The 14,583-nt window shown below is 41.2% G+C and overlaps 1 protein-coding gene across 5 annotated transcripts in view; it reads left to right on the top strand.

Moving 5' to 3' along the window:
• The window catches only part of drp2 (dystrophin related protein 2), a 241,583-nt gene that overhangs the window by 149,003 nt on the left and 77,997 nt on the right, over window positions 1-14,583 (top strand). For all 5 annotated transcript variants that reach the window (XM_077532096.1, XM_077532093.1, XM_077532094.1 and 2 more), the window contains 3 exons: window positions 7,793-7,913; window positions 10,588-10,699; window positions 12,007-12,163. In XM_077532096.1, the coding sequence (XP_077388222.1) occupies window positions 7,793-7,913; window positions 10,588-10,699; window positions 12,007-12,163 (390 nt within the window). The remainder of the gene's footprint in view (window positions 1-7,792; window positions 7,914-10,587; window positions 10,700-12,006; window positions 12,164-14,583) is intronic.

Raw genomic sequence — 14,583 nt, 5'->3', positions numbered from 1 at the left:
TTACTCCACCCTCAAGCCGTGACAACTACAAAGCTTTGCCTTGGCAAAGTCAGTTGAGCTAGCAAGAAATACAAAACAGCATAGAGCGTCTTATAAATAGTCAGTGTCAGTGTTGTAACTTGCACAAGCAACACTTGTAGACAGATAAGTATGACGGCTTTGGACGGGGAATGTTATGGGTGGCCTTGAACGTGCGCATGTGGATTTCGAAATGTATTCTAAATGTAACTGGTAGTCAGTTTAGCTGTTGTAAATATCCGGCGATGTGGTGGAAGAAGCTGGTTCTTGTAATGATTCAAGCAGCTGAATTATAGACCAGTTGGAGTTTATGGAGGGATTTGTGAGGGAGACTAAAAAGAGGGAAATTGCTGCGAACGGAGATGGCAGCGGAACGGGGAGCGAGGGACGGGCGAATGCGATTAATAATGCGGAGATGGAAGTAGGATGCGGGCCGTGTGATGTTATTTATGTGAGCGTTAAATGATAGGCTGCTGTTGAGGATGACAAACTCTTAACCGGAGTAGACGTATAAATGGTGGAATTGTCTATGCCGGTAATGGGGAATATGTTCGAGTTGGCATGTGCAGATGGGGGGAAAATCTGTTGAATCCCTGTTAAGTTTGCACAAAAAAAAAAATGAAGGGACTTCAGTGAGACGGTATATCAAGTGATGGGGAGTCAGCGGAGGTTGATTTGTGAAACTGGACGTTATATTTGGGGAAGATATTTCCGGTGGGAATGAGATATGGATGAAAAGGAGGGGGTCCCAGGACGGTCTCTTGGGGCACACCTGTGGATGACTGGGAGGTGAATGACTGAAGTTGAATCAACTGATTTTAGATGGTTGCATAACCTAGCAGCCCAAATAAGTATAACATAACAGATGCGATGTGAGTTATCAAGAAAAGACAAACATATTTTTATTTATTTTTATATTTACAGGGATGTCAAATCCTTGGCAGCTAAAGTGTAGTCAAAGCCTAGGAAGTGGCACACGAATGTAATTAGAGTATAAGTCATTAAATAACCGCTAAGAGTCTAAGAATAGACTCTTGTGGAACTCCACACACTCATTAAATTATTTCATTGGCTGTCTGTCCACCTTTGCAATAAAGTGAGGATACCATAACGTTGTCTTTGCAGTAGCACTCGTTTTGTTTCCTCACTTCCTGTTCTGGATTGCTCTCCTCTCCTTGCTCCTTGGCTGTCCCATTTTCAGCGCAACCTGATTTATAATCCGCAACGTCTCAGCTTTCCCTGCGCCTGGTTGCTCAGAAACTTCCCTTCAACAAAGCGCAGTGCGAAATTGCATCCCAGATTTCTATGGAGAGTTAACGTGTTTTAAGAAATGTGAATTATAGATCCTAAGTGGATTTATCCCCATGTCTTTTTGGAGATGGATTTCTGTCTGTGCGAAGAAAAAAAATAGAAATTCTATTTGCTTGTGTCTTAGTTTAGGGGTGCGTTAACTGGATGTGTGTCCTTGAGGGTGACCATGCAGGGGATTTGGGGTGAGAAAGCGTTTGCGAGGGTGAGGGAGTGTTTTGTTTTTCTTTCCTCAATGTTGGGACGAGTGAGCATGTGTGCAACAGAGAGGAGGATTTTGCGGCTCTTTTAAAAGCGCCAGACTCTTTCTGTGCCTCGCGTGAAAAGAAGCGAAAATCCATCTTTCTTTTTTTTGTCAACAGACCCCAGAGAGGGGCCGTCCGCAGGGAGGAGGAAACGCGATGCCAGCAACATGTTGAAGATGAAGTCATTGAAGTCATTTCCTCCCTCCGAAAATGCTTCACACTGTGCATAATTCATCCTAATCTGATCTGAAGCCTCTTAATGTTCCTTCAAGCGAAAATGAAGCCTCGGAGTGTGAAATTTAGCCGCTATTAAAGTTTGAACAAGGCAGCAGGTCTAGGAATCCATGGATCAGCTCCTCTTGGTTAGACCAGAGTTATTATAGTTTTGGAATTTTCATTTTAGTTAGTTTTTATTTTATTTTTATTTATATATATATATATATATATATATATATATATATATATATATATATATATATATATATATATATATATATATATATATATATTAGGGGTGTGAATTGCCTAGTACCTGACGATTCGATTCGTATCACGATTCACAGGTCACGATTCGATTCGATACCGATTAATCCCGATACGAATGGTCACGATTCGATACCGATAAATCCCGATACGAATTTATAAGTCGATTGTTGCGATTTTTTTCCATTCAAATTTAGAAAATACTATCAGTAAATTTGTACATGTACACTGTAAGATTTGTATGAATATATTTATCTAAAACTTGAGGCTTATAACCGTGAGCCACTGTACACAAACAGTTTGCAATCTGTTTCACATTTGAACAGCATTAAAATAAAAATATTAAGGCTTAATGTGCCGTTCATATAACATTCTTCCATGCTCAAGGTGTGAATCCAAAAAAAAAAAAAAAAAAAAAAAAAAATCGATTCTGCCGATTATTGAATCGATTCGAGAATCGCGCGATGTAGTATCGCGATATATCGCCGAATCGAATATATATATATATATATATATATATATATATATATATATATATATATATTATATATATATATATATATATATATATATATAGGGCGGCACGGTAGTCGAGTGGTTAGCACGTCCGCTTCCCAGTTCTGAGGTCTCCGGTTCGAGTCCAGGCTCGGACCTTCCTGGGTGGAGTTTGCATGTTCTCCCCGTGCCCGCGTGGGTCTTCTCCGGATACTCCGGTCTCCTCCCACATTCCAAAAACATGCATGGCAGGTTAATTGGGCGCTCCGAATTGTCCCTAGGTGTGCGTGTGAGTGTGGATGGTTGTTCGTCTCTGTGTGCCCTGCGATTGGTTGGCAACCAGTCCAGGGTGTCCCCCGCCTACTGCCCAGAGCCAGCTGAGATAGGCGCCAGCAGCCCCCGCGACCCTTGTGAGGAATAAGCGGTCAAGAAAATGGATGGATGGATGGATATATATATATATATATATATATATATATATAATTTTAATTAGTTTTAAGCCTGGTTTTGTTAGTTTTTATTAGTTTTAGTTATTTAATAAATACTTAGTTTTAGTTAGTTTCAGTATTAGTTTTAGTTTTGAAAAAAATGTGCATCACTGTGCGCAATATTTAAAAAAAATACCATGGGAGCGACGTCATCTGAAGGGCTTTTCTATTAGCTGCTGCTTGATGACGCCACTCTTGTGTGACACACTTTCAAATGTCCTTATTCTGCTTAATATCAAAATAAATCTACTTAAAATCACATTTAAAATCATCCCCACAGGCTCATGCATTAAATTAATTGCAAAAGACTAAAACGAAGATTTTTTTTTTGCTATACTTATAGTTTGTTAGTTTTGCAAATGTAAAATGTAGTTTCAGTTTTCATTTTTTAAAAAGCATTTTCTTGATTATTTTATTTCGTTAACGAAATATTATTAATATTTCGTTATTTTTAGTTGACTAGAATAACCTTGGGTCAGACTGAAAGGAGAGAGGATGGAGACAATGGGGAACCAGAGTGGATGAAGGCTAAGCAATAAAAAAAAAAAAAAAAAAAGGCAAATGATGTGAGGTAGAAGAGGGAATTGGTTTGCTTGTTTGTGTGAGGGAGGAAGGTTTGCCTCCATGATTTGCTCGGGGAATCTTATCTCACGTGACAGCTCTCAAATTTGAGGCGTTTATTTCATATTTTCCTCGGCGCTGGCTGCAGCGTGCTGGCGTTTTCATTTGGGCTTTTGTGTTGAAATCTCATCACCTGCCGTTTATCAAGCTTGCTGGGCTGATATTGAAACGCACCACTTGACTGCACAATGTTTCTGCTGGCATGTAAATTGTCTGCTCCTAATTGTCATTCTTTCATTGCATGCGTTGACGATTTTGTGTTGATCAGCATGGTAACACTTCATCCACATCATCATTGCAGCTGAAAGAGAATTAGCATCGCTTTCAAATGGGTCGCAAAACAAAACATACTACCAACCAGTAGGGATATAACGATATCCAAACATCACGATATGATATTACCACGACATGAAGGTCACGATACGATAATTATCACAATATTGTGGGGAGGTTGGCGATACAAAAAAGGTCACAATATTCTGAAAAAATGAGCTCATACTAAAAATATATATATATATATATATATTGTGCTTTGGTACAGTACAGCAATGAAAAATATTATAAAATTATCATAAAAAGTATATATATAAAACAATATATAAATATAATATATATATTGAGGCACTTGCTAATGCAAGCACACATATTGAGATCCTCCACATATTGACTCGGTTCACAAGAATATTACGTTGCCCTACATCTGACGATTAGTGTGTATTTTCAACATTGAAAGGCCAAAACATGCAAAACAAAATTAAACTGCACTAAAAAAAATAGCCACAAGAGGGTGCTCTCGAACTGCATAAATGGAAATCAACCTGACTTTTTTAACAGATGCGCTGCTTTTAATATCGTGGCGTGGCAACGACGATATATTGTGACAGTTTTAATATCACGTTATTGTTATTTCCATTATCGTTACATCCCTACCAATCAGAGTTGTATTATTAGCTCAACAAGTGCAGCAGCAGTAACCACTATCAAGCACGCATTTCTTCATAGAGCTCTCAGGGGAAATACCAATTTCTCTGATTTTGGTCCTTGCATGTTTCAGTAAGTTGAACATTTTTGTTTTATTCTATAACTCTCAAATTCCCCAAAAAATCTCTTCAATACCACGAGTATACAAGTCTTAGTACTAGTCACAAGTCACTAAAATTTCTCTCAAAAAACAATGACAGATCATTTTAAAGGACAACCTATAAATCCCAATATAGACTATTTTCTTAAAATTGCATGAAATGAATTGGCATTTTTCTGTTCTTCTCGTTTCGAGTTCCTGATCATAAAACGGCCACAAGAGGTTGGCCGATGCCAGTATCAACCGCTGTCGCGAGTATCAACATTTTGAAATAAGGCTGGGAATTTTCTCAATACCAATACCTGCTATTGGTACTCACGCATGCCTAATCATAGTCAATGAAATGCTAAAAGCTAAAAATACCCAAAAGTTCCAAGTTCTATTTACTGTACACCAAAATACCGTAAAGACACACCTTCAAGAAGACTGCCTATTAAGCAATTGTTCAATATTTTATTTCCTCACCTTGCAAAACCGCATGAATCCTATAAAAAGCCCGTCAAAAATTAAACATTTTATGTCAGAAAGTGTCAAGTGCGGTTTTCCTGCAAATAGCGTCATCTCAATTGAAACCAATCTCAAGCCCGTACTCGTTTAATCCTTGAAAATATCATTCTCCCTAGATCTGAAATGATTTGCATAAAAGAAATTTAAACACATGCTGTTCACCTTGGTGACATTATTTGAATGAAATGAAATCCCTTGATTGCAGAGGTGGACAAAGATTGTTCAAGGTATTAAGATGGCGAGCGTTCACGGCTGCGGGCAGGCTGTGAGGGGCGACCGCACGTCTTCTCGCACAACTCCTTGCTCGGCTGTGGATTGCCGCGGAGCGGGAGTTCCAGCCGAGCTGCCTTCTTGCCATTTAATTGACTCTTTTTGTGCCAGCAGGCCAGCTGTATGACTTTCCCCCAGCGGATTCCGACTGCTTTCTGAGCTCTTCTCGGGGCTTCCAGCACAAGCGCACTGCAATGTAATCCCATGTGATCCTGCCAGTAGAACCCTGTGATCCCCTTTAAGTCACTTCTGTGCTCAAAACTTGCTGCTGGTGTCTTTCTGCTGTGTGTTTGGGTCTCATCTGGTATTCCTCATCTGAAGAAATTGTATAGAGCATCATGATGCTTTTATAACAAGTATCAGACCATCTGTAACCAGCACATAAAAGAATACACTCCAGGCCTGCCCACAAACAATAGGTGATATAGAATAGGTTGTTTAACTCATTTGCTCCCAAAAACGTATAAATATGTTCTATTTTAAATGTTGTGTCCTAAAGACGCATTTATACTTTTTTTTTGGCTGTTTTTTTTATGCTAGAGCATACAGAAGGCTTTGATGCAGCCTCTTAACTGCAAAGAACGGTTAAAAAAAATGGTAGTTATTAAACAAACGGCCAGCAGGTGGCAGCAGCGTAAAAGAGATCAGCCAAGGGTCATGTTGGGAAAAAAAGCTCAATTACTCACAATTCTAAATAGATTGTGAATGATGAAACTTAGCTATCTTGTAATGCTAATTTCAGCTAATGGAAACAGAAATATACTTTTCTTTCCTGATGAAAGAAGAGACTTTCATCTTTCTTTTGGTAGGTTCCATGTTTTTATAGCACTAGAACACAATATTCTGTGGGCCTTGCAAAATCAGTCAAAATCCAGTAAAACGGAGCGAAGGGGATTGCTTCTGTGAAAATGGCTGGGACTGACTGAGTTAAAGAGTGGGAGTCAACCTTAAACATTTCTTGACAATAATCTATGTGACCTCACGAGCCAAAATATGACATTCTGATAAATATTACATTTTATGGAATACGAGTTTAATATGAGAAGCAAAATCCAGCCATTTGTATCCATCTCAGGGGGCGGCCATTTTGCTTTCACTTGCTGTCAACGGAAGATGACATCAATGTTGCTCGGGTCTCAGGTAACAACCAATCACAGCGCAGCTTCAGAAAACAGTGGAGTTGTGATTGGTGATTGAGCCCTAGTCGACAGCAAGTGGCAAAATGGCCGCCCCCCTGAGATGGATAAAAATGACTGGATTTTGCTGCTTAACTCATATTCAAGTGACACAATATCAACCAGAATACCATATTTAGACTAGTTGGGCTGCATAGAACATATTGTCAAAAAAAAGTTTTGGTTGGTTGAATATTATGAGTGGGTCATTGGAAACATTTCTGATTTCCTCTGATGTTTCAAATGACTGATAACATCCAAAACCCTTTCAAACTAAACGATGATGCTACTAGCAACGCTGGCAAAGCTTTAATTTCATTAAAGGGGGTGGGATAATTCCGGGGGTTCACAGTTGCGCAATAACGGGGAAAATGAAAGTCACTGGTGGCGTAGTGGATCATTTGGCAGCTTGGTTTCAATTCTCACTCAGTGATGGTGTGAACTCAGGTTGTCTTGTCTTGTCTGACTGACTGGCGACCAATCCTGGGTGCCAAACAAAAAGAGGCCCTTCCTTACTACTTGTCGCCACTTCACTTTGAGTGAATAAACTAAGCTAAATTACAGTTGCAAACATGGAATTTCTGCCCGTGTGTTGACTTCATTTATTCTGCATCAAAACTGTAACAACTCTTCTTTCTATTGGCCCAGCACCAAATGATCCACAGGCCCGGCCGCTACCTGCCAGACATCAGTCGGCGTGCGCCTCAATCCACTTGCTTGCTTAATGGTGCATTCGGGTGCGCTTGTAAGGACTGTAAATATCTTGCTTTTTCTCCTCAGGTGGTCGTTTCCCAGTGGCGATACATCACTATCATTGACTGGCCGGGAGTAAATACTGTAGCAGATGGCTGACATAAAACTTGTTTGAATTACAGATCATTGGAAGCCAAACTCACTCTGGGTTTTTTTCTCACTGTGAAGGATTATCGTCGAGTTTGTCTGAAGGCTCTGCAAATCTGTACGGCAGGCTTGTAACTGAATCTTTTACAAACAAGGCACAGTTTCTTCTCCAATCGCTCAGATGTCTGGTCAGAGGTTGTCGATTTGCCGAGAAACCGTTTCCTTGATTTCCTTCTTTTTACTTTTGGGTTCTCTCGCCAGGCTTTCATGGAGGATGTCAAGTCTCGAGGGCCGTTCATCTACTCGGTATTGGAGTCTGCCCAGTCCTTCTTGGCGCAGCATCCCTTCCAAGAGCCGGAGGAGACTCTGGCGGAAGGCAAAGGTCAGCTCCCATCGCACTCAGAAACAAAGTACACAGAAGATACCCGCTGATGTCGGTCAAGGTGCAGAATTCACCTCATGGGGCATGTTTTCTTCACTCCAAGGAACCTTTTCCTGGGTCAAAGAGTTACAGATGTAATTTCCAAAACCGTAAAGCGATATGATAAGAATACAAAAGTCAATTTCAAAGATTTGCTTTCCATACTCGTACACTCAAGTCAATGGTCCATTGAAGTGAACTGTCGTCGAAACAAAGAGTTAACAGTTATCTACATGCTGTTGATTTAATGATTCTCATCTGTTGGGTCAGAACCAAAAGAGTGTTGTGGACAAGCTGTAAAAAATTAGCAAGCTTTCAGAGCATAAACAGTCTGTTTATTTATTTTTTTTATTTAGTTTTGTAATGCAGTATTTTTATTTTATTTTTTTGGGTGGTGTGTCAGCACTTTTGGGACATTTTTTTTTTTTTTTTTTTTTAGAGATTAAGTGTAATTATTTTTTCCCTAATGCATTTCAATTTGTTACGATGTGGAGGGCTGCGATTGGCTGGCAACCAGTCCAGGGTGTCCCCCGCCTACTGCCCATAGCCAGCTGGGATAGGCCTCAGCACCCCCCGCGGTCCTTGTGAGGAGCAAGCGGTTCAGAAAATGGATGGCTGGACGATGTGGAGGGTAGAGGACCCAGGTGCAGGGAAACAGGGCAAGGAGACAGAGGTGCAGTCAAAAAAAGGGATTTCATTAAACAAAACAAGGAGGTAAACAAGGATTTGGCTGAAAAAAACAACAACATCCAAAAACAAGCAAAGCAAAACGTAAGGGAACTTCAGGGCAAAAACGGGCAGCATGACGGGAGGAAATCAACAATGAATCGACGCGGACAGAGGGGAGACAACAGACTAAATACAATCTCACACACACACACACGCACCCCCACACCCACACACCCACACACACACACACACACACACACCCACACACACACACACACACACACACACACACACACACACACACCAATTGACACAGCTGGGCAAGACACAAGTGGCAGAAGATGCTGATTGGTTGACACATGAGGACAGGCAAGCAAACATAGGTGGACATGACAATGCTTGACAAGACTAGGGGGGTGCACAAGAACAACAAAGCAAAACACAGATCATGACTGAACTTAAAGAAACATGAGGACAAAAATCAAACTAAACCAAAATTAAACCTGAGCCATAACAAAAGTAACAAAATCAACCCAAACCCAACCCAACCCGTGACATAATTGGTGTCAATTATACGTGAATTTGTTGGCTGTTCCAGTCCCACGCAAGTATTAGGGGTCGTCTGTACAGTAAATATACAAGTTGTTTAGATAGCTTGGTCCATCTTCTGATCAAATTGGTGATCAGTTATCTTTTTTATTTATTTATTTATTTGGGGTTTTTTTTTACTTTTGCTGATCAGCTCCAAAATTCTGATTGTGAAAAGTCTTGTTGTCGCGTTCATCCTTGCTTTCTTTAAAGTTTGCACCTGTAAGCAATAAGCATATATATAGTTATGTTCAAAAATCATGTTTTCAAAGGACTTTTTTGAACAATATATTTTCTGTGTTCCTAACTTCTATAAAAGTGGGTCGCGACTTAGTGACTGCTGTAGATCACAAAGTTCAGTTTGTTTTGTTTATTCTCTAATTCGTACTGTCTCCTTCCCTCCAAGCCCTTTCTTGTCATTTTCCATATCTTTCTTTTTTTTTTATAAACATCTTTTAATCTTTTTTCTATCTATTATTTCTATTTTTATCTTTTTTTCCTTCTTGCATCTTTATATATTGTTTATGCCAAGACTGGTAGGAACCAAGGCAAATACAACATGCGTTTTGTTTTTTGTTTTTTTGTTTTTTTTTGGGGGGGGAGGGGGGGTTGTTTTTGTTTTTTAATCTTGTAGCATTAACAAAACAAACAAAAAATGCATTTTTTTTTTATTATTTGAAACGAAAACCTGCTATATCTCAGCCAAAAAGGGTATAAATACACCAAAAAGTGTGATACATCTAATTTCCAGCTTTAAAGGGATACTTGACTCATAGAACAATTTTCAGCAGTGAAAAGTGAATATTTTGTCCAGAATGAATTTGATAACTTTATTATTTTTCATGTACAATTAATTCCTTTAAAAAGTAATTTTTCTCCTTGCTGTTGACTGATGATGTCATCAACTGTGCTGAGGATACTGTAAAGGGATACTTGACTCATTGAACCATTTTCAGCAGTAAGAAGTTAATATTTTCTCTACAATTAATGTGTTAACTTCATTATTTTTCAGGTACAATTAATACCTTTAAAAAGTATTTTTTCTACTTGCTGTCGAATGAAGGCGACATCACCTGTGCTGAGAAAGTAAGGTAACGGCCAATCATGGCTCACCTGTTTTCTGGGTTTAGTCAGTAAACTAAGCCATGATTGGTTGTTCTACTCCCTCAGCACAGGTGATGTCATCATCAGTTGACAGCAAGTAGAAAAAAAAATACTTTTTAAAGGTACTAATCGTACATGAAAAATCATGAAGTTACCACATTAATTATAGACAAAATCTGAACTTTTTACTGCTGAAAATGGCTCAATGAGTCAAGTATCTCTTTAAGACGTCATCCCTTTGAGATCATATCTACCCATTGTCCCTTCTCTGCAGAGGTGTCACCCCGCCGGCGGATCCTGAACGTGAGCCGCTCGGTGTGGAAGCAGGCCAACGTGGCGAGCGACCTCTGGGAGAAGCTGACGGCCCGTTGTGTGGACCGACATAGGTCACTTCTTATTTGTTATCCTTTTGCTTGAAAAGAATGTCAAATATTAGTATTTGGAAATGCAATGCTGCTATGCCTATTACAGATTAGAACTCCATTAAAAAATTAAAAAATAAATAAATAAGATAATTGGTAGCTTTGGGTGGGGCTGTGCAATCAATCAAAATTCAATTACAATTTTGATTATTACACTCCACAATAACAAAATTGTCACAATCATGAACAAAAATAAAATATTTTTAATACTCGTTTTGAGTTGTTTAAAATTACATATTTGCACTTTTTTTTTTTTAAGACTTATTATTTTAGAAAGTCAAATTGAATAAATCTGGTTTGGTCCAAAAGAAAAAGTATAGTTTTTCAAATGATTATGATATTTTATTTAATTACAGTTATGATTAATTATATATTAACAATATAATTTAATATTTTGAAATGTTTAAACATTTTCTTGTTTGGTACCAAAAAAAAAAACAAAAAAATTGTTTGAATAATTGTGATTTCAATTACTACCAAAATAATTGTGAATACTATTTTTTTTCATAATCGAGCAGCCCTAGTTTTGAGCAAGTCTGAGCTTGTGTAATTTATTTAGAAAAAAATAGCACTAAAAATCATTTTCTATAAAAATGTATTACCAAAATAAAAATGAATATTATTTTTCCCATAATCAAGCAGCCCTAGTTTTAATCACGTTTGAATTTGTGTAATTTATTTGGAAAAAATAACGCTAAAAATCACATTTTCTATAAAAAATTTTATGCTACAAGCTGTAACACAGCCAAAGAACAATACCTCATAGCATATTAGTATGATACAGTGAATTCCTGTTTATAGCAGAAAATATGTTCCAGACTCAGCTGTGACATTGCAAAATGTCGCCAGACCAGACAAAAACCTTTGAAAAACACATTTCCAACAAGCTTTGAACAATTTTTTAACACATGAAAAGACACTTCAGCCACAGAAACATTGTACCTTTTTAACACCAAAATGTCTATCCACACCATACACTTTAATAACAAAACTCTTAATGCTATACAGCTTACTGCTGTATCTAAATGCTGACATACAATAGGAAAAGCTATATACAGGCTAAAGAAAATTAGCAGAGTTGTTATGGTAATTATATACCATGAAAAAAACTGCTACTATCTCACAGACAGAGCAGCAACACTTACAAAAAACAGATTCCAGCACTTACTGTATATATTTCTTGATATCTCTCAAACGTCAATCACCACAACCATTTGAAATCTGCCAATGACCAACATTGGAAAATCTTTACGTTTACAAACCTCCCCCAGGCACATGGAGAGGACTTTAGAGCGTCTCCTCCAGATCCAGGCGGTGATGGAGGAGCTGGCGGTGGCCCTGGAGCAGGCCGAGGGGGTGAGAGACGCTTGGGAGCCCGTGGGAGACCTCTTCATCGACTCCCTGCAGGACCACATCGACGCCACCAAGGTCAATAAATACACAACACTTGGACCAACTTTATTGTTATTATTATATTTTTTATCTCTCCACTGCACACGCAGCCTTATCTCGAATCCCAGATGGAAATTGAGTTTACATGGGCGAAACTTCATAGTCTCGATGAAGACAATCCGGCCAACTCTGCAACTGGGAACACCGACAGTTCACGACCGTTTCAAACTTACCCCGAGAACACCGTCCCCACTGTCTCGTAAAAACACATACTTGTACATGACTTTGGTTCTTTTCCTCTTTTGATATTTTTGAGGACATTGACGGCATGTACAGCTTTTCAATTTCCAATTTTCAACCATTTCCGCCATTTCCTTGATTCAACACTAACTGAGAAGTTTGACCTGGCAAAAAGCTTCATTGTGTACAAATGTCGCACGTGTTCCAATGAATAACCGTTTTAAATAGTGGTGTCTTGAGTTTCAAATTGAAGAAACAGACGTGCGGGTATTCATTGAATGGGTCGAGATTACCCCAGTCCGTCATATTAATAAACTAAAGATAAAGAATAGATACTTGTGATTATTATTATTATTATTATTATTATTATCCATCCATCCATCCATCCATCTTCTTCCGCTTATCCGGGGTCGGGTCGCGGGGGCAGCAGCTTCAGGAGGGAAACCCAGACTTCCCTCTCCCCAGCCACTTCAACCAGCTCCTCCGGCGGGATCCCAAGGCGTTCCCAGGCCAGCCGAAAGACATAGTCTCTCCAGCGTGTCCTGGGTCGTCCCCGGGGCCTCCCGCCAGAGGGACATGCCCGGAACACCTCCCCAGGGAGGCGTCAAGGAGGCATCCGAACCAGATGCCCGAGCCACCTCAGCTGGCTCCTCTCAACGCGGAGGAGCAGCGGCTCGACTCTGAGTCCCTCCCGGATGACCGAGCTTCTCACCCTATCTCTAAGGGAGAGCCCGGACACCCTGCGGAGGAAACTCATTTCGGCCGCTTGTATCCGGGATCTCGTTCTTTCGGACACGACCCACAGCTCGTGACCATAGGTGAGGGTTGGAACGTAGATCGACCGGTAAATCGAGAGCTTTGCCTTTTGGCTCAGCTCTTTCTTCACCACGACGGACCGATACAGAGTCCGCATCACTGCAGACGCTGCACCGATCCGCCTGTCGATCTCCCGCTCCATCCTACTCTCACTCGTGAACAAGACCCCAAGATACTTGAACTCCTCCACTTGGGGCAGGATCTCATCCCCGACCTGAAGACGACACTCCACCCTTTTCCGACTGAGGACCATGGTCTCGGATTTGGAGGTGCTGATCCTCATCCCAGCCGCTTCACACTCGGCTGCGAACCGCTCCAGTGAGAGCTGGAGGCCCCGGCTTGATGAAGCCAACAGCACCACATCATCTGCAAAGAGCAGAGATGCAATGCTGAGGCCACCAAACCGGAACCCCTCCACGCCTCGGCTGCGCCTAGAAATTCTATCCATAAAAGTTATGAACAGAATCGGTGACAAAGGGCAACCTTGGCGGAGTCCAACCCTCACCGGAAACGAATCCGACTTACTGCCGGCAATGCGGACCAAACTCTGGCAACGGTCGTACAGGGACCGAACAGCCCGTATCAAGGGGCCCGGCACCCCGTACTCCCGAAGCACCCCCCACAGAACTCCCCGAGGGACACGGTCGAACGCCTTCTCCAAATCCACAAAACACATGTGAACTGGATGAGCGAACTCCCACGCACCCTCGAGGATCCTGCGGAGGGTGTAGAGCTGGTCCACTGTTCCACGGCCAGGACGAAAACCACACTGCTCCTCCTGAATCCGAGATTCGACCTCCCAACGGACCCTCCTCTCTAGCACCCCTGAATAGACCTTACCAGGGAGGCTGAGGAGTGTTATCCCTCTGTAGTTGGAACACACCCTCCGGTCCCCCTTCTTAAAAAGGGGGACCACCACCCCGGTCTGCCAATCCAGAGGCACTGTCCCCGATGTCCACGCAATGTTGTAGAGGCGTGTCAACCACGACAGCCCCACAACATCCAGAGTCTTTAGGAACTCCGGGCGGATCTCATCCACCCCCGGGGCCCTGCCACCGAGGAGCTTTCCAACCACCTCAGTGACTTCGACCCCAGAGATAGGAGAGCCCACCCCAGAGTCCCCAGACTCTGCATCCTCAAAAGGAGACGTGTTGGTGGAATTGAGGAGGTCTTCGAAGTATTCCCCCCACCGCTTCACGACGTCCCGAGTCGAGGTCAGCAGCACCCCATCGCCACTATACACAGTGTTAATGGTGCACTGCTTTCCTCTCCTGAGACGCCGGATGGTGGACCAGAATTTCCTCGAAGCCGTCCGGAAGTCGTTTTCTATGGCCTCACCGAACTCCTCCCATGTCCGAGTTTTTGCCTCAGCAACCGCCGAAGCCGCGTTGGCCATCCGG

The sequence above is a fragment of the Festucalex cinctus genome, chromosome 9, assembly GCF_051991245.1.
Source record: "Festucalex cinctus isolate MCC-2025b chromosome 9, RoL_Fcin_1.0, whole genome shotgun sequence".
Classification (NCBI taxonomy): domain Eukaryota; kingdom Metazoa; phylum Chordata; class Actinopteri; order Syngnathiformes; family Syngnathidae; genus Festucalex; species Festucalex cinctus.
The sequence above is the reverse complement of the archived record's forward strand: the minus strand, read 5'-3'. Positions and strand labels throughout refer to the sequence as shown.